General features: G+C 42.4%; 2 protein-coding genes across 2 annotated transcripts in view; one reads left to right on the plus strand and one right to left on the minus strand.

Annotated features, from left to right (window-relative positions):
- nedd9 (neural precursor cell expressed, developmentally down-regulated 9) overlaps positions 1 to 12,246 on the plus strand; it is a 90,835-nt gene extending 78,589 nt beyond the window's left edge. Inside the window, exon 8 of the mRNA XM_066716049.1 lies at positions 11,704 to 12,246. Coding sequence (XP_066572146.1) covers positions 11,704 to 11,760 — 57 coding nt within the window. The 3' untranslated portion in view covers positions 11,761 to 12,246. The remainder of the gene's footprint in view (positions 1 to 11,703) is intronic.
- Positions 3,650 to 13,259, minus strand: smim13 (small integral membrane protein 13). The gene is made up of 2 exons (XM_066716050.1): positions 12,807 to 13,259; positions 3,650 to 6,152 (listed from the first exon to the last, which is right to left on the minus strand). The coding sequence occupies exons 1-2, from the start codon at positions 12,880 to 12,882 to the stop codon at positions 5,962 to 5,964; spliced, it is 267 nt and encodes an 88-aa protein (XP_066572147.1). The 5' UTR covers positions 12,883 to 13,259; the 3' UTR covers positions 3,650 to 5,961.
- Positions 13,260 to 20,407: the final 7,148 nt, after the last annotated feature.

Below are 20,407 nucleotides of genomic sequence, written 5' to 3' on the forward strand. Positions count from 1 at the left end.
TGGGTGTATTCCTGTCTTGCACCCTATGCCTGCTGGGATCAGCTCTGGGTTCCCTGTGACCCTCACCAGGATAAGTGGTTTTGAAAATGGATGGATGGATTGTTTCATCTCCATCCATTTTGTATAGGCTATACAACATTTTCTTTCTCTTGATATTTTTTTGCATACTTCTATTAAACCATTTTGGCCAATTTTTTTTGGTCCTCAATTTGCTAAGTTTTGGTACAAATTTCTCCTGAGCCTCAAGTAGTATATTCTTAAAATATAACCATCCATTTTCAACTGAATCTGTATCCAGTGTGCTCCAGTCTAACTCTTCTAAGTGCCACCTCATACCTCAAGGTTTGCTTTTCTAAAATTGTAGACCATTGTTTTAGACTTGGTCCTTGCCTCAAAGCTAACCATATTGTTATCACAGTTTGCTATTGGTTCTCTAACTAGTGTCCCTCTGACTCTGCCTTGGTCATTTGAAAAGATCAAGTCAATGCATGCACTCTCCCTGGTTGGTTCCCTGACAAATTGAGTTAGAAAGCAGTCATTTACCATCTCAACCATTTCTATTTCTGCTTCTGTAGTCCTAACTAGGCTTTCCCAGTGTATGTCTATAACAGCCACATCCTTGCAACATGCAGTCCTGATTACACTGTACAATGCAACATCTTTCTGAATATCTGAGTTGGGTGGTCTGTAACACACTCCTACCACTAATTCTCTGGATCTGTTGTTCAAACGTTTAACCCACAAAGATTCTGTTTTGTTACTGGGATCTCAGCCTGTCTCCCTGGCCATGTATGTGGTACCGGTATTTCAGAGAAAAATACCATGGAGGTTCTGCTCTTTAGTTTCTTTCCTAAATCTTTAAATTTGTCTTGCAGAACCTCTGCCCTACCTTTTCCTATGTCATTGGTTCCAATGTGGACCATGACCAGTGGATTCCCCCGGCTTTGGTCAGTGGGAGATCTGCGACCTGAGCACCAGGCACGCAAGATACCATGCGGGTCTCCTTATCACTAGAACACACTGTGTGATCTACACCTCTAAGAATTGAGTCTTCTACTATAACTACCTCCCTCTTCTGGGGGGGAGTGGGCACCATGGTGCTGTGGTGCTCAACCACCCTCCCATCACCCTCTGGACTGTCACTGTACAATTCGGTGTCCAGCAGTTGGAACCTGTTTGGCATTTCTAGCTCTTGGAATGTCTCTAAGGGTTGTGCGCGCCCTTTTCTGTGGATATGACCTACTGTAACCCAGCAGTTCTCTACGCTGTCCTGCTCTAAGGTCTCAACTCTCTTAGGTTTTGGCATGCACACCATCTCTCTCATGGGCTGATTGACCAATTCTTCTATATCACTAATACAGTGCAGATCAACAAGCTTAGCCTCAAGATCACAGACCTTGATCTCTAGGATTTCAACATGCTAACACCATTCACAAATGAAATCTTCTTGGATGAGTTCATCCAGGAAGGCAATCATTCTGCAAACCTGACACTATAGTGACTACATGCTTCTAAATGTTAGTGTTTTTTTGTTTGTTTCTTGGTTCCTGTTCCCTAGTCAACTTTTTGTGACTGAAAAACAGCATAGCTATTTCTCAACAGCTGCTTTAAGTAGCTTTTGTCTACCTGCCACCAATTCACACATAACTGGCCTCACCTGGCTCCACCTGGAACAGAATTCATGCTAGTCCTTGACTAAATCACCTTTCTACAACCTATTTACTTTCACCAACTTAGCAGCTGAACTTAATTGACTTCAATTAAGGCAAACTACAGACAATGCTAACTTCAATTAAGGCCAAGTTAAAACAAAATGAGGAATGGGTGGGATATATTAGGCAGCAAGTGAACATTTTATCCTCAAAGTTGATGTGTTAGAAACAGGAAAAATGGGCAAGCGTAAGGATCTGAGCGACTTTGACAAGGGCCAAATTGTGATGGCTAGACGACTGGGTCAGGGAATCTCCAAAACTGCAGCTCTTGTGGGGTGTTTCCAGTCTGCAGTGTTCAGTACCTATCAAAAGTGGTCCAAGGAAGAAAAAGCGGTGAACTGGTGACAGGGTCATGGGCGGCCAAGGCTCATTGATGCACGTAGGGAGCGAAAGCTGGCCCGTGTGGACCGATTCAACAGACGAGCTTCTGTAGCTCAAATTGCTGAAAAAGTTAATGCTGGTTCTGATAGAAAGGTGTCAGAACACACAGTGCATCACAGTTTGTTGCGTATGGGGCTGCGTAGCCGCAGACCAGTCAGAATGCCCATGCTGACCCCTATCCACTGCCGAAAGCACCTACAATGGGCACATGAGCATCACAACTGGACCACGGAGCAATGGAAGAAGGTGGCCTGGTTTGATGAATCATGAGTTCAAGGTGTTGACCTCCAAATTACCCAGATCTCAATCCAATCGAGCATCTGTGGGATGTACTGGACAAACAAGTCCGATCCATGGAGCCCCCACCTCGCAACTTGCAGGACTTAAAGGATCTGCTGCTAACGTCTTGGTGCCAGATACCACAGCACACCTTCAGAGATCTAGAGGAGTCCATGCCTCGACGGGTCAGGGCTGTTTTGGCGGCAAAAGGGGGACCTACACAATATTAGGCAGGTGGTCATAATGTCATGGCTGATTGTCTGTTAGCCTGTAGCCTAACCTTACCGCTTATGGTGGAAAATTCTCAGGCGGGCCACATTTAACTTCTTCACAAATCTTTAAAAAATGTAAATGCACGTTACATTTTTCATGTCACAAGGAGGTGCCAGAGCTGTGCTTAGAGGTGTCTCAGTGCAGACAGATTGAAATTCCCCAAATCAAGCTCTGCATAAATTGACAAAATGCAAATAAAAAACAATACAGGTCAACAATTCTTTATCCACAATTCCAAAATTCAAAAAGCTCTGAATACTGAAGGTGCATTGTGTCAGTTGTGTCTCAGTGTTCCTAGCAGTCACACGTGCATCAGGTGCTCTCCAATATTGTTTGCTTTTATGTTTGAAGTTTGGGGGAACTGGGGGGTTCCAGGCCACAGCAGGATTTAAACTACCCCCCACTCCCAGTAGATAGAACACATCCTTGTGCTATTCCTGCGCAGTCAGAGGGACACTAGTTAGAGAACCAATGGCAAACTGTGATAACAGTATGGTTAGCTTTGAGGCAAGCACCAAGTCTAAAACAATGGTCTACAATTTTAGAAAAGCAAACCTTGAGGTATGAGGTGGCACTTAGAAGAGTTAGACTGGAGCACACTGGATACAGATTCAGTTGAAAATGACCAATGCAGGCTCGACATGCGCTTCTGTGCTCACGCTGCTCCTTCATCTCCCCTGAGATGTACCAATGCAGGTTCGGCACATATTTCTGTTATCAGTATTACATACTGGGGGGTTCAGGCCATGGCAGAATTCAAACCCTGGTAGACCACCACACCCTGCTGCAACACTTATGCCCCATTTCCACTGGCAGCCATGGTTTTCTAGCCCGCTTTACTATCTGCTGCCAGATGGGGCCCTAAGTAGCCATCACACCCACTAAGAAAATACTTGTTTCAGAAGTAAAGGTGTGCACTTGACTTGGAGACAGATAAGAGAGATGCATCAAAAATCACTACAGTACAGTATGTCGGAAGATAGAATCTCAAGTGCTGTGTGGGATCAGGAAGAAATTAAAGTTTTATTAGCAGTCGACATACAGAAACAATTATTGATTACAGTTAGAAATATCTGAGTGTATGCCAGAGGTCTTGCCGAACTCAGATTAAACAGGACTCTGGTGCAATTAAAAAAAAATGGATAGAGTAAAAACATGAAGGACAATAATCAGAGCAGCAACAGCCAAAAAACAACTGAACAATGTGAATGATGTGCAGAGTCTGCTGTGCAACAGCTCCGCAGAGAACATCAGTATGAAGGCGAACATGATTTAGTTAACATGAGCCCATTTACAAGATAAATAAATGAATGAATAAATGAAAACATTAACAACTGTGTAATGAGGAGAAATCACATTATAACCATCTTTTATAACCACCACTAGTTACTTTGTTTAATTTGTGTTACTGTTTAAGTAAGATGTTGTTAAATGCTGTATGAATAACACCATGCAGATGGATGTTTTATTTTGTTTTCATTTTATTTAGCTATTTTGGTTAAAATTAAAGGTATGTGCACCTCCAATTATATTGTTTTTTAAGGGGCAGGTGAGTGCAAGTTTTACCAATGGGGAGCATATTGGTAATGAATTAGTTGAAACCTGAGTTATCAGTGGAATGTAATAGTCTTCTACTGTTTGGGATTTCTTTTTTTTTAAAGAACACTAAGTTCATTTGTAGGGTTAAATTGAGTTTATTTTCATTTATTTGGTTTGAGTAGGGAGGATTTAGTCTGCCAGCACCAATATAACAATATAATTTAGTTGTGGTTACAGAGAGTCCTGAGTTTATTTATTTATATTTGCTTTGCAATTTGTTTTGTTTGACATTTATGTTTTGCTTACTGCATTTTTTCCATTCTGCTTCAACTGGGAGGGGTTCACACAAGCGGGGGGGTAATGGGTGTTCTGTTCATGCTAGGGGGGGCACAGACAGCAATCTTAGGGGGGACCGCTGGGGAGGGGGCAGGCTTAATTCAGGGGGGGCCATGGCGCCCCTGCTTCCCGCCACATTTTCACATGTATATATGCCATGACTGAAATGTGTATGGATTTGTTAAATTATAACCTACTATATTGTACCTGCTTTTAATATATGATTATTCTTGAAACTGCTAAGTAAATAATAATACGGCAAGGAGTGTTGTTGGCAGTTATATATAAATCTGGAGTAAACATAATTAGTTAAGAGAGTCAAGTTGCACAGTTTAAAAGCCACAAACTATCTCCACAATCAGTTACAGGAAGGTATACCTACTAGCACATAGCTTGATGGCGATTACAATCATAATAATAGCAATAATAGGTTCTACAAGAATGCACCCATCCTTTAGGCATGCTGTGTTTAAATCAGATTGTGTTATAAAATACTGCTCTTTTGACCTTCAATGGGATAAAGTATTAGACCTTAGGTTTATTATATAGCTCAGCTATTAAGTTTGTTTGGTTATGAACTTATAAAGAGGAGCTTTTATATTTTCATTCCGATAAAAAGAAAATGCATCTTTTAAGAAATACATTTATTGATGGCAATTAATTATTGCAAAATAATACATAACCTAACAGTTTACAGTTTTTGCTATGATCAAAGACCATCTACAGAAACAAACAAAATCAGCATTACATATAAAATCACCTACAAACAGGGAACAGAAACGGGAAACAAACAACATAAATGTGCAAAACATTTTTCAAACTGGGTTCAAAATCTATTTAATAACTGTACTTCAGTTGCTTTTAAATTTTAATTAAAGCAGCACACCTCATGCCATGCAAAAGTAAACTGTAATGACCTGAGGTGCATCTTGGTTTTAGTGTGAGGTCATGATACAACATTCATTCCTTAACAAGACCTAAAGGCAAAATCAAGGTCAACAATCTTAAATGTTTCTCACTTATGAATGGCAAAACACTGCATTACATTTTACATTGCACATTTGAGTAACATTTGGAATATCACAGTTAATAAAAAAAGGAGAAACCGCATTAGCCTGGGGAGTTTGGTTAGAATATGATTTGCCATGGACTAAATACTGAACGCCATTTTATGATCTTGATTATTAGTTGTTTATATTCCACAAACAAAGCTTAGCTCTGGAAACACAGATATCAGCATGACATGATGGACAGTAACTCATCTCACAGGTAGCAGCACACTACTGGATAGCTACAGAAACTCTGGGGATTAGAGAACATGCCCTACATATTCCAGTGCCTGGAAAGGTGATGCTAAAATTCTACCTTAACAAATGTTCCATGTCATGTTCATATCTAGCTTCTAGAATGTTGTGTTCAGAGTCTCAGGCCGCCTTGCCCCCTATGTGGCTTCCTCTACTGGGGCTTTCCTCTGCCTTGCAGTCTTGGGTCTGTGACGTGGGGTTGGGGGCGAATCGCCCTCTGCCTCAGATTCGGACAGCTCGTTGTCTCCCTGTTGGGATCCAGTGTCTCCCACCAGCTCTCGGAGAAACTTAAACTTGGACAAGAATAGCTGCCACACCACATACCACCCTACAGATAGAGTAAATACAGATTAGGTCCTAAAAACTGAATCCATACTGATCCATACAATCCATACAAAAAATAAAAACAAACATGCAACCAGTATGAAGCAGAATTTATTAAATATAACAATGCTGAATCTGCAAAAGGAAAGAACTAGAACTATGTCTGAAAACTGATAGAGAGCTGTTGAGAATTAAAAAAAAAAAAAAAAGTCTTTACAGTTCAAAAGGTAAAATCATGTTTTAAAATTGAGAGACTCTCAGTAATTCTCTTAAGTACATACAAAGGACACTATCATGGCTTTAAAGCTAGGGTATGCAATCCTGAGAAGCCAGCAATTAGCAAGCTAGTTTTGAAAGCATAGAGTCCATCTCCAAAGCCACGCCCCCTCTATCACACATGCGCACACACACAGAGCAGAGTCTCAGCACCAGGAGGAGAGACGTGTGGGTGGAATCGATCGCAACAGTTTCAGATTACCGCATGTCTCATTCATAGGTTAGACATTACAATAATAACGAACGTAAACATCTTATTACGGTTATTATGTTTTTAAAAATAGTAACTGCGGCTCGCTTTCCATTCTCGAGCTCTGCACAGCGTCAAGGTTCCCGCGCTGATAAAGTGTAATTGTCTGTGCAAACAAGTTGCGTGGCGGTATGCAAATATAGATTGACAGACAGAAAGGACTTCCTATCATTACATTCGGACCGAATGCAATGATTGGTCGATCCTTTTTTAGTCCTGTCCCTTCCACAGAAGATATATATTTTTTACATTTAGACCACTTAAATTATTGATTGCTATCAGGATGTGAAGAGACTTTCAACCAGTATAAGAAAAAATGTTTCTGGAAAAGATTGCATACCTTTAATATCTTGTGGAGAGATTGCTGACACAGCTGGTACTGTGCATTATTCTCCTGGAAGTTACATCTTACCAATATATTTTATTCTGAATAAATCTGCAAGGATTGTACAATATATCAAAGCTGACGGGCATAGATCCTTTTCCTTCTGAAATATGTTGAGGGCAGAGAATCATGGTAGATTGCTTTGGCAAGTTTGCTTAATTTGAGGAGGAAAAAAAGTTTTCCTTAGGCCTATCCAAAAATATTCCCTTATCTTTCTGTGTTTGAGCACAGTTTCTGCATATCCCCATTTCAGATCTGCTTAATTTGTGGTATTATCATGACACTATTGTAAGAACATTAAAGTGTCCAACTTGATACTAAATGCTGTTCTACAAGAAAACTAAAATATTTAGATGAATGAAGACATGCACCTCAAACTCAGCCCTTTGATGTCATCTATATGGCATAGGCTATATGTAGTTGTGGGAAATAATTGAGCTGATGGCACAGTGTATTTATTTTGTAATCATCCAAATGAGATAGCTTATCTGCACTAGCAGAATGTTTTTATGTATTTATGGTAGAATGGTAGAATTTCTACGAAACCTTAAAAAACTAAATTACCCTACCATGTAGTAAGATACCATAGGTTTCCATAATATTACTTTGTATAAATTCTAATCATCTTGAGTGGAATATGAATTTAACACAGAGATTAACTCTTTTTCATATACATATATATGAAAATACAGTATATATATATATATATATATATATATATATATATATATATATATATATATAGCTCTGGAAAATATTAAGAGACCACTCCAAGTTCAGAAATCAATGTTAAGTGGTCTCTTATTTGTTTCCAGAGCTGTATATAAAATAAGGTACAAACTTTGGGAATCAAATATTAGCAATACCACTATTTTCAGTAGTCATCTGAAACCGCTTCTTGTTGCTTCATCTATTGCTCTTAATTTCTGCAATTATGAACAAAAACCTTCAAAAATGTATTAATTTTATGACGTATTCAGTGATCGATTTAAAATGTCTAATTACAACCAATACAACCAGTAGCATTACTGCAGCATGTGTCTTTGTAAACATGAGCTGGAACTGATTTGGTACCAGGAAACGTACAATGCTCTAGATCAGAGTTGTGTCATTCAGCAACGTACCATTTTTAACTCCATATTCCAATATACAGTACTGTGCAAAAGTTTTAGGCAAGTGTAAAGTATTTCCTATACATTTCTGTTAGGGAACATTTATTAAGTTTAATTGTTGTTTTATATTTTCCCCCAAATTACATGTGCAATTTGTTACAGAAAATTGTCAAAGTGTAAAAATAGCTCCATCTGCACTGTGAAGTGCTGTCCAATGAGTTTTGAAGCATTTGGCTGAATCTGAGTAGATAACATAGTCCTAAACATTCAGAATTCATCCTGCTGCTTTTGTTAGCATTCACGTCACCAATAAATACGAGGGAACCAATGTAGAAAAGCTTCAGAAAAGGGGTGGTTGAAGGTTGGCTTTGGGGGGCCGCACCAAAGATCCTCGAGGGCCACATTTGACCCCGGGGCCGCACTTTGGGAACCCCTGTTGTAGATACACTTGCGCAAAGTCAGGGATTTTGTAGGCATATAGTCAGGTGTATGATTAAACAATTATACCAAACAGGTGCTAATAATCATCAATTCAATATGTAGGTTGAAACACAACCATTAACTGAAACAGAAACAGCTGTGTAGGAGGAATAAAACTGGGTGAGGAACAGTCAAACTTGGCTAACAAGGTGAGGTTGCTGAGGACAGTTTAATGTCAAAAGGCATACACCATGGCAAGACTGAGCACAGCAACAAGACACAAGGTAGTTATACTGCATCAGCAAGTTCTCTCCGAAGCGCAGAAATTTCAAGACAGACAGGGGTTTCCAGATGTGCTGTCCAAGCTCTTTTGAAGAGGCACAAAAGAAACGGGCAACGTTGAGGACCATAGACGCAGTGGTTGGCCAAGGAAACTTAATGCAGCCGATGAAAGACACATCATGCTTACTTCCCTTCGCAATCGAAAGATGTCCAGCAGTGCCATCAGCTCAGAATTGGCAGATAACAGTGGGATCCTGGTACACCCATCTACTGTCCGAGGAAGTCTGGTCAGAAGTAGCCTTCATGGAAGACTTGCGGCCAAAAAGCCATACCTCCGACGTGGCAACAAGGCCAAGCGACAACTATGGATGAAAACACAGGAACTGGGGGACAGAAAAATGGCAGCAGCTGGTGCTCTGGACTGATGAGTCAAAATCTGGAATATTTGGCTGTAGCAGAAGGCAGTTTGTTCACTGAAGGGCTGGAGAGCGGTACATGAATGAGTGTCCGCAGGCAACAGTGAAGCATGGTGGAGGTTCCTTGCAAGTTTGGGACTTGAAATTCTGCAAATGGAGTTGGAGATGTGGTCAGAATGAATGGTCTCCTCAATGCTGAGAAGTACAGGCATACTTATCCATAATGCAATACCATCAGGGAGGCATCTTATCGACCCCAAATGTATTCTGCAGCATGACAACGACCCCAAACACACAGCGAAAGTCATTAAGAACTATCTTTAGTGTAAAGAAGAACAAAGATTCCTGGAAGTGATGGTATGGCCCCCACAGAGCCCTGATCATCAAGTCAGTCTGTGATTACATGGAGAGAGAAGCAACTGAGGCTGCCTAAATCCACAGAAGAACTGTGGTTAGTTCTCCAAGATGTTTGGGCCAACCTACCTGCCGAGTTCCTTCAAGAACTGTGTGCAAGTGTACCTAGAAGAATTGATGCTGTTTTGAAGGCAAAGGGTGCTCACACCAAATACTGATTTGAAGTATATTATTCTTCTGTTCACTCACTTTGCATTTTGTTAATTGATAAATATAATCTATTAACATGTCTATTTTTGAAAGCATTCTTACTTTATTGCATTGTTTCACACCTGCCTAAAACTTTTGCACAGTACGTATATATATATTATATATATACACACACACACAGTTAGGTCCATAAATATTTGGACAGCGACACAATTGTCATCATTTTGGCTCTGTACGCCATCACAATGGATTTGAAAGGAACCAATCAAGATGGGCTTTAAATGTAGAATTTAATCTTTAATTTGAGGGTAGTGACATCCAAAATGGGTGAACGGTGTAGGAATTACATCCATTTTTATAGGTAGTCCCCCCAAATTTAGGGGCTCAAAAGTATTTGGACAAACTAACATAATCAGGAATTAGATTATGAGTTTCAATACTTGGTTGCAAATCCTTTGCAGTCAATGACTGCCTGAAGTCTGGAACCCATACCTGCTTGTTCTTTGGACGTTTTGCCTTCAGTTTTGCCTTAGAAATCAAAACAAACTAATCAGAGAGATAGCATAAACATTAGGTGTGGCCAAATCAACTATTTGGTACATTCTTAAAAGAATGCCCTGGTGAGCTCAGGAACACCAAAAGGCCCAGAAGACCACGGAAACAACTGTGTGATGAGAAGAGCATGCTCATGATCCGAAGCATACCACCTAATCTGTGAAGCATGTTATGGCATGGGCATGTACGGCTGCCAAGGGAACTGGTTCCCTCGTATTTATTGGTGATGTGACTGCTAACAAAAGCAGCAGGATGAATTCTGAAGTGTTTAGGACTATATTATCTGCTCAGATTCAGCCAAATGCTTCAAAACTCATTGGACAGCACTTCACAGTGCAGATGGAGCATACTGCGAAAGAACCCAAGACTATTTTAAAACAAAGGAGTGGAATGTTCTGCAATGGCCAAGTCAGTCACACAACTTGAATCCAATTGAGCATGCATTTCACTTGCTGAAGGCAAAACTAAAGGCAAAATGCCCCAAGAACAAGCAGGAACTAAAGACAGCTGCAGTACAGGCCTGGCAGAGCATCACCAGGGTAGAAACCCAGCATTTGGTGATGTTTATGGGTTCCAGACTTCAGGCAGTCATTGACTGCAAAGGATTTGCAACCAAATATTGAAACTCAAAATTTAATTCATGATTATGTTAGTTTGACCAAATGGATTTGAGCCCCCAAATGTGGGGGGACAAAATATAAAAATGTATGTAATTCCTACACTGTTCACCCAATTTGGATGTAGCTACCCTCAAATTAAAGATGAAAGTCTACACATAGAGCACATCTTGATTGTTTCCTTTCAAATCCAAATTCAAATTGAATTCTTACAAAAACAAAAAAACATGAACACATCACTCCAGTACTGGCTTCTCTTCACTGGCTGCCCGTGCGCTACAGGATAGACTTTAAAGTTCTCTTACTAGCATTTAAAGCACTAAATGGACTGGCACCTCCCTACTTAAAAGATCTCCTTATCAAATACACTCCAGGTCGGCCATTGAGATCACAGGAAGCCGGTTACTTAGTGGTCCCTAAAATACACAAGAAAACTGCAGGTGGTCGAGCATTTAGTTATAGGGCCCCGAAACTGTGGAACGATCTTCCAGCCAACGTAAGAGATGCCCCCTCCATCTTAGCCTTTAAATCACGGCTGAAGACTCATCTATTTAGTCTCCGTTTTTCTAGCCCAAAGTGCCGCCGGTCTGCCATGGACATGCAATTGCACAACTGTCTTTGGAAATGTCCTGCATTGCATGACCGGTATCTGAGCACAACTGTCTTCTTGTCTTCCAGCAACACCCCACTCTGAGTGGCCGACGAGGCACCTCGTCTCCCACCATGGAAGTCTGATGAGACACAACCCTCCTCTGAGGCACCCCATCACGGAGGGCCTGCGGGGCATCCACACCCAAGGTCTGATGAGCCATCGCCACACAAAGGCTGTTGATGGTCCAACCCTCCGACCCCCGATGGCCGGCAAGAGGCCTCCTCCAGAGAGGAAACCATGCTGCTGTAACAACTATACTGCCTGGAGGGGAGGCAACCATTAGGCCTAGGCCCTAAGCCGTGGACCCCCAGAGATTCATTTTTCTCCAATATGCCATCCATAGGAGTTTTTGGTTTTTCTCTCCTGCGTGCCTAAATGGTTAATTTATTTAAATGTTCACTTACTTTATTTTAGATCATGTAAACTGTTTACAGGTCTATATTTATTTTACTTTATTGTATTTATGCATTTTATTTTGCTGTACTTTGTTGTGTTTTCCAGTCTGTAAAGCGCTTTGCGGCTACCCTGCGAAGGGCGCTATACAAATAAAATTGATTGATTGATTGAAATCAATTGTGGTGGCATACAGAGCCAAAATGATGACAATTGTATCACTGTCCAAATATTTATGGACCCAACTCTGTGTGTGTGTGTGTATATATTATACATACACAAACACATTTAAAAATAAGGTGCATTTGTATAGAGAGATGCCATGTACACTAAGCTCGTCATTCTTTTGTAAAGATCTATCAAATTGTGAAGTTATTCATTTATACCATAAAGTATGGGAAACAATAAAAATGGGTTCGGTATAACTCCAAGTGATAAAGAGTATGCGTGTGTGTGTTATACACTATTACTTGGGTGTTACACCGAACCCACATACATGCATACATACATACATTCGTTAACAGAATAGTGGATATACTACGTACTAGGCTATGCGTTTCAAATAATGTGCTAATTCAACCAAAATAAGACCGGTAAAAGCATACTGTAGTAGATATATTGGTCATTGTCCACAGCTGTTAGGCGCTGCAGTGAATTAAATTCAATCCCTCCCCGCACTACAGTTTTAATGTCGATAAACCTATTTCATATTCCAAGTTGTTAAATCAGTACTTACCGAACAGCATGAATAGCAACACGCACACCAGGGTGGCTATAATGACCAACACTGTCAGACCGACGCTTTGCCACATTTTATCCCAAGCGCAAGCACTGTATAACCCTTTCCTTTTTTATGTTTTGAGCTGTAGGCCCATTTATGATGTTGAACTAAAAGTCCAAGAGGTAGTTACTGAGATTCAAGAAATTAGTTTCGGTATAAAACCCTACCGATCATTTCGCTGAAACACAAAACCATTCACAACAGATCCCAAGTTACTGCGGAGACACTCTAAAAATACAAACTGCTGTTCTAACACTACCAGAAAAACGGAGTACAGACAAACATTTCATGAGAAAAAACAACAAATAAATATATACGTAAAAACAAAAACAATTAAAACAAGTAAGCGCACATTGTACACAGTATACAATGCGCTTGGCCATACAGTGCTCAACGGAGCCTGCGCGATTATCTTCAATTGAATTCTGGGATTTGTATTTCATGAAAGGTCGATTTAAATGAAGACAGAATTATACAGACTACTCTTCCCACAACTCATTGCTCACATAAATATAATAGGAAGTTCAGTTTATTGATTGGCTTACAAAAGTTACAACGTAATTTCCTTAAAAACAAAAAGTCAAATTGAATCTTTACATTCGGGATTTTTTATTGTAATCTCAATTACACATATATAATTTAGAATATAATGTGCATAATATAAATTGGTAATGTGCATAATACATTTATATATTTAGTTTTAATAATATTGCACAATATGTATCAAACTAAGAATACATATGCTATACCTATATACAATATTATCCACATTTTAATTGCACATTTTAATTTTACAATATCAGTAAAAAATGTATCTTTAAGGAACACTTTCATAGTTTATTAAAACAGACACACACACACACACACACACACACACACAAAACAATGTACACATATGTTCAATATGTCCTCAAGTGTTAGGGTTTCCAGACCTCATAATTCCAGGAGACTTTGAGACAGAACTGCCCTGAAATTGAAATTAATGTATTTTAGCAACTCTCAACTACTAACTGCAAAATTCTGTCCATTGAAGCAAACCAAACAAAGGATGACCTGTTGATGGCAGAACAGGGAAAATATTAAGGTATTTGCAGAGTTCTGGTGTTTATACCTGCTGTTATGTTCCCTGTTGATTATGTTTATTGCTCTTGTATCACAGCCTTATTTCAAAATTGCTTATAGGTGATTTTTTTGTGTACAGTCAGTACAGTCAGTAACTTGGCCTGCCAATTGCTGTAGGCCAAGTACACTGCGCACAGAAGAAACAGCCTTTTTGCCTAGCCATATAAGGCAAAAAGAGATTCAGAAAATTACTTCACAATCCCAGCAGCCTTAGCGGCTGGATCAAAACAGTCGCCATTTTCTCAGGCAAACTAATTAGGTAAATTGGCAGACAGTATGAGAAAGTAAATCTAAACAATTGTAGATAGTTGTTGTGCCCCAAGCTGTCACAACAGGCGGTAGACTACCTACTGATAAAATCAGGCATTTCAGCCATAAAACGAACCAAGAGTAGAAACCAAGATAGCACAGCAGTGTTGGGCCAATGTTGGCCCACCTGATCACGAATGGTTGGCCCGATGTTGGCTACCAACTGGCAGTCATCGTTTTGCTCATCATGCCAAAGTTGGCCCGACGTCATCATACCCACATTGGCCTGATGTTCAAAACGACAATGGTCCAACGTCTGTAGTCATCCGTGTTTTGACTTGCAAATGTTAATTCCCCAAAAGTATTATTTGCTCTTATTCTGTGTCCATTGTTGCCCATTCCTTCGATGCCTTATCCTGTAACCCACAGTGTTTTCATAAACAGTTCTATAGCTATTGCTTTGTTTTCACTCTCTCTGGTGAGTTGGGAATGTAGGAAGCTTGAGAAAGTATTTCTGAAATCAGTATTATCCAATATCTAAAAAGGTGATATCTTATGCTAAACAGAACCAAGCCTAATTAAATAATGCATTTAATATTAAATAAGTAAATGTGCTGTAGCCACTTGGAGAATCGTATATCCCCAGATCAAAACACAACAGTTAATATTATGTTTCCCACACCTGTAACATGTAAAATTGTATATTCAAATCACTCAGCCGAGGCATTATTAAGGAATAACAAGCACCAATTTTATAGACAAATAGTAGATGAAACGTAAAATAAACGACAAATGTCTGATGTCGAGTTCATGAACTGAACTACACGGAATCCTCTGGATACATCTTGGCTCAATTCTATATGAACAGAAAAACAAAAAATAAGGTCTTTCAAGTAATTATTAAGTAAGTACAAGCCATGTTCATTCTCATAACTGTAATCTTAATTGTCAGTATTTGCCACTTTAAAAAGTTATCAGAAGTGTTGCTTTTTGTCCACAGGACTTTTTCCTCCACAGCGGGAGCGCACGCAGCGGCGGTAATAGCCGAGGCTGGCTGCCCAGCCTACGCCTGGTCTGTCGTAAGAGTACCTCGCCCGCGAGGGGCTCCTCTGCCAGCTTGCGCCCGCACTACAGCCTACGGCTATGGCTGTAGGAGGTCTCACTCTTCCAGTTTACTGGATTGAGCTCTGCTGTGCTCATCCGTGTAGTGGTTCTGGTGTGTTAAGCCCCGCTTCGGGTGGTGTTTTTCTGAACAGTGTGGCACCCAGTGTCCCCGGTACCCCCCCAACACGTGGTGTGACTATGCCTTCATGGCCCGCCCGGCACTTGTAGTGTGCAGTGCTTTGTTCAGCGCACTTTGGCGGTGCATGGTGTTAAACCTCGGGACCTCCCTTATTGTTGCCACAAAAGAAAAGGCACAACTTGGTAGAAGTGTTCCCTGGTTTTTTAACCCAGTGCCCCAGTGCAGTACCTTGTGGTCTGCGTGTAGTGCCCCTCCCCCACTGTGTTGTGTTGCGTTGCCACTGTTGCGCGAACACCTCGGCTGCTGCTGTGTCTTCGGTACCCGCGCTGACCGGAGCACTCGCTGTGCGATCATGTCGCAGTGCACGAGCATGGTACTGCCGGGATGGAGAGACCCCGTTCCTCCTCCTCCCACCCCCGCCGCTGTGCCATGTGTGGTCACCGCACGTTACCCGCTTGGAGCAGGGACGTGGTCTGCCCCCTCTGTCCGGGACTGGAGCAACTGTGGCCTCCGCTCGGGGCAAGCCAGCGTCACCACCACATCGTCAGGCTGTCCTCCTCTCCAAGCGAGGGCAGGGCTTCGGTAGATTCTGCCTTACACCTAGCCCTTAGCCCCTCTGTCTCCTCTGCCAGGCCAGTGACTGCTGGGGCTTCTGTCCCACCACTGGCTGTGACAATTAGGGGACAGAGAGGGAGGTCCGTGGAGAGGCATCCCTGGGCCCCCTCCCCCTCCTCTTCCTCACCACCGATCTCATCTCCACTGAGACGCCGGCACAGGGGCCCGAGCTCTGCGGACAGGGGGCGAGATGCTGCTATCCTGGCTCTCAACATCAGGATGGACCAGATCTGCGCCCTATTTGCTGCGCAGGTGGCCCAAGCGGCCCACCCTCCTCCCCCCCTCCTCCTCTCATTCCAGCAGTGTCTATGGAGTCTGAGGGGAGCCTGTCTGTCCACTCTGCGGAGGAGGAGTCAGCAGGCGACCTGGGGAGATGACGTCATCTCCCTCAGCCCTTATGGGGGGTCTGATCTGGAGGCGGATCTGAGGGAGGATGTGGTTCCCCCCTCCTCCCCCCACAGGTGAGGATCTCGTCCCTGCTTCGGCAGGCTGTCAGGCCAAGTTCTGGGCAGTCGCCCAGCAAGCTGTGGAGTCCCTCCAGATTCGCCTACCCAGACCAGCCGTGGTAGAGCCAGGCCTAATGCCAGGAACCGTGGCAAGAGGACGGGCAATAGACCTCCACCCAGCCCACCTCCCGTGGAGGCCCCCCGGTGTTGCAATGGCACCTCCAGCTGCTGGTGATTCAGCAGCTTTGGAGTCACTACGGCAGGGCAGAGGTGGATCTCTTCGCTTCGGCGGAGTCCACACATTGTCCCCTATGGTTCTCCGTTCGGGATCAGTCAGGGACCCTGGGGATCGACGTGCTAGCCCACACGTGGCCGCGATGTCTCCTCTACGCATTCCCACCATTCCCTCTTCTTCCAGTGGTTCTGGAGTTACAGTTCTCGCTGGCCCTGCAGACTGTGGTTTGCGGACCTGGTCTCCCTCTTGCTCGGAGAGCCTTGGCAGCTTCCCCTGCGAGCGGACTTGCTGTCTCAGGTGCATGGCACACTGTGGCATCCCAACCCGGGCCTGCTCCAGTTCTGGGATTGGCCCCTGAGCGGGATCACCTGATGAATTGGGGTCTGTCAGACATGGTAGTGGCTACTATTCAGTCGACGAGAGCTCCCTCTACAAGGTTGCAGTACTCCTACTAGGGCTGCATGATACTGGGAAAATATGCGATATTGTTGTTGAGTATTGCGATAACGATATTTCTTGTGATATAACATTTCCCTAGAGAAATGCCATGCAATCATCAAGAGCATCTTTTCAACAAAATATCCCCTTGCCTTGCCTTGCCTGTTTTTTTAAATAAAAATAAATATTATTAAACAAAAATCAAATAAAAAAATACTATTAAACATAAAGTGTACAGGCCTTAAATAAATTAGTATGTAGTGGAAATACTAACATCTTGTCAACATTCACAAGAATAAAATAATTAAGTATTAACATGTAAACCTATATTTTAGCACAATGCAATGCCATATGTGCTTAACTGTGAAAGCAATTTTATTCCAGGTTTTTTGCCAGGAAAACTAGCATATTGACTTTGGTAGGTTTTAAACATGTGCGTTGGCATGTCACAACATTTACTGATGTACTAAAAAGTCTCTCTGAAGGTGAACTAATTGCAGCTATACAGAGATACTTCCTGGCTAGTTTACTCAGGTGTGGGAAGTTGACCTGATGGAGTTGCCACCAAGTGAGCTAAAAAGCGTGTGATAGCTTCTGTTAATTCCTTGTGGCGTTTCAACATTTTTTCATAAGGAGTTACACTTCCAAAAATTTGATTAATGGTTGTCTGTGGGACTCTCTTACTGTTACTTGGCATTTCGTTAGCAGTTTTGGTAGATTTGGGCTTACACTTTTTGAAGTCTTCATATAGCTCCCTGTGGTTGTGTTCCAGATGACTGTGGAGATTAGTTGTATTTCCTCTCGACGTGGCCACAATTTTTCGGCACGACTTACACAGTACCTGCATTTGTGACACGCCTTCTCTCTTGAAGCCAAAATATTGCCATATTTCAGACGTACAGTTCTTTTTAGGCACAACTTCTTCGCTGTTGTCATTTTCCTCGACTGTCTCTACTCCCGCCATTACCTATGCATGCAACACACAAATGCTTGGAACATAAAATACATTTAATTTATCGCTCCTCTCTGCGATACGGATATCGCATATACTATTATCGCGATAACAATATTTTTTTGATATATTGTGCAGCCCTAACTCCTACCGCTGGCAAGTTTTCAAACTTGGTGTCAGGAGAAGTCTCATCACCCAGTTAATTGCCATATAGGTGTCATTCTTCAATTCCTGCAGGAGCTGTTGAACCAGGGCAAGTCTGCCTCCACGCTCAAGGTTTATTTGGCTGCCATCTCCTCATGTCATGTCAGGATTGATGGCGAACCTCCAAGGCTCTCATTTTTTGGCGGTGCAGTTTCTGAAAGGTGTGCACAGGCTGAGGCCTACCTGCGCTCCTTCTCTGCCCGCGTTGCGCCTTGATGTAGTGCTGGACGTGCTTTCCAAGGCCCCGTTTGAGCCTTTGCAGTCAGTTGACCTTAGATTAGCATCACTGAAGACAGCGTTTTTGTTGGCAATCATGTCAGCAAAACGCATGAGCGAGTTACACGCCCTGTCCGTTCAACCTGCATGTGTCAGTTTTGCAGGAGATGGTTCCAGGGTTACGCTTCGGCCTAATCCTTTGTTCCTCCCGAAAGTGCTGTCTCCTTTCCATATCAACAGGCCTATTGAGTTGATGGCTTTTCATCCTCCTCCCTTCTCTTCGGAGGAGGAGAGTAGGCTACACCTGTTGTGACCTGTGTGGGCTCTTAGGTGCTATTTGGAGCGCACCAAGGACATTCGGTTTTCGGACCAATTTCAAAGCAGCGCCTCTCGCACTGGATTGTGGACACCATTACCATGGCTTACGAGTCAGCAGGAGTCCCGGTGCCTGAACACCTGGTGGCCCACTCGACTCAAGGTGTAGCCATGTCGTGGGCCCTTTTTCAAGGCGCCCCACTGGCAGACATCTGTGTGGCTGCGAGTTGGGTCTCACCGCACACCTTTGTTCGGTTCTACAGGCTGGACGTGATGGGCCCGGTTCCTTCTATTGGAAATCCAGTGTTGGCTTCAGTTGAGCCTCAGTAGCCTATCAGGCACTGGCTCCTGGCCTTTTCTATCCCTGTCTGCACCTGTTGAGCATGCTTGGGAAAAGCAACGCAGAACCGTTATCCATTCCTACCGGACTGTGACTTGTATATAGTTCATTCTGTAGGCGGGAGTGCATGTGTTTTTTACAACTGTACCCCACCATTGTACATAGTTCCTTTGTCAGCAGGCCTGTAGCCCCGCCCTAGCTATACTAGCTGTGCTGAGGGCCGCTGCTGCTGTATTCAGCGGGAGGCTTTGAGTTTACTCTTGTGTCCCGCTGTGTATATAGTTGATTTATTGACATCAGTAGAGCATCTGTTGCCACTAGCTGCTGGTCGGCAGTGTGTAACTTGCTCCTGTGTCCTGCATGTGGTGAATGAGCTGGCTCCTGCAGCCCGCAGTGTATATAGTTAATTGGAATAGACAGTTGAGCTTGTCCACTCCTTATTAAGTTGAGTGTGGACGACTGCTACTATTGTTAGCGAGGACACGTGTGCTATGTATATAGTTTGTTAGCACTGCTAGTAGAGGCCGCTATTACTAGGCTTCACGGTAGGCACAAGGTTCTTGTTGCCCCGGGGATACACCATTCCTTATTTCTTCCCAGTTCAGCGTAACTGTGGTCTTCGTGTCCAGTCTCGGAGGTCTACAGACCATTCCTTGGACTTCATGGCTTGGTTTGTGCTCTGACATGCACTGTTAACTGTGGGACCTTATATAGACAGGTGTGCGCCTTTCCAAATAATGTTCAATCAACTGAATTTACCACAGGTGGACTCCAATCAAGTTGTAGAAACATCTCAAGGATGATCAGTGGAAACAGGATGAGCTAAATTTTGAGTGTCGTGGCAAAGGCTGTGAATACTTATGTACATGTGCTTTTATTGTTTTTTATTTTTAATAAATTTGCAAAGATTTCAAACAAACTTCTTTCACGTTGTCATTATGGGGTATTGTTTGTAGAATTTTGAGGAAAAGAATGAATTTAATCCATTTTGGAATAAGGCTGTAACATAACAAAATGTGGAAAAAGTGAAGCGCTGTGAATACTTTCCGGATTCACTGTATCATCATACAATTTTAATTTCAAAATTGTTTTCATATGCTGTTTTCACAAATCAATGTAATCTCCCTCAGGCCTATATTTGTAGTAATCTCAATTTAGACCTACATATCACATAGGCCTAT

Source organism: Amia ocellicauda, chromosome 10 (assembly GCF_036373705.1).
Source record: "Amia ocellicauda isolate fAmiCal2 chromosome 10, fAmiCal2.hap1, whole genome shotgun sequence".
Taxonomy (NCBI): Eukaryota; Metazoa; Chordata; class Actinopteri; order Amiiformes; family Amiidae; genus Amia; species Amia ocellicauda.

Excerpts from the sequence above, each read along its gene's own strand:
- smim13 (XM_066716050.1), bottom strand. The coding sequence starts at position 12,882 with ATGTGGCAAAGCGTCGGTCTGACAGTGTTGGTCATTATAGCCACCCTG. Across the intron at positions 6,153-12,806 it reads GTTGCTATTCATGCTGTTCG|GGTGGTATGTGGTGTGGCAG; the intron begins GTAAGTACTGAT and ends CTCTATCTGTAG.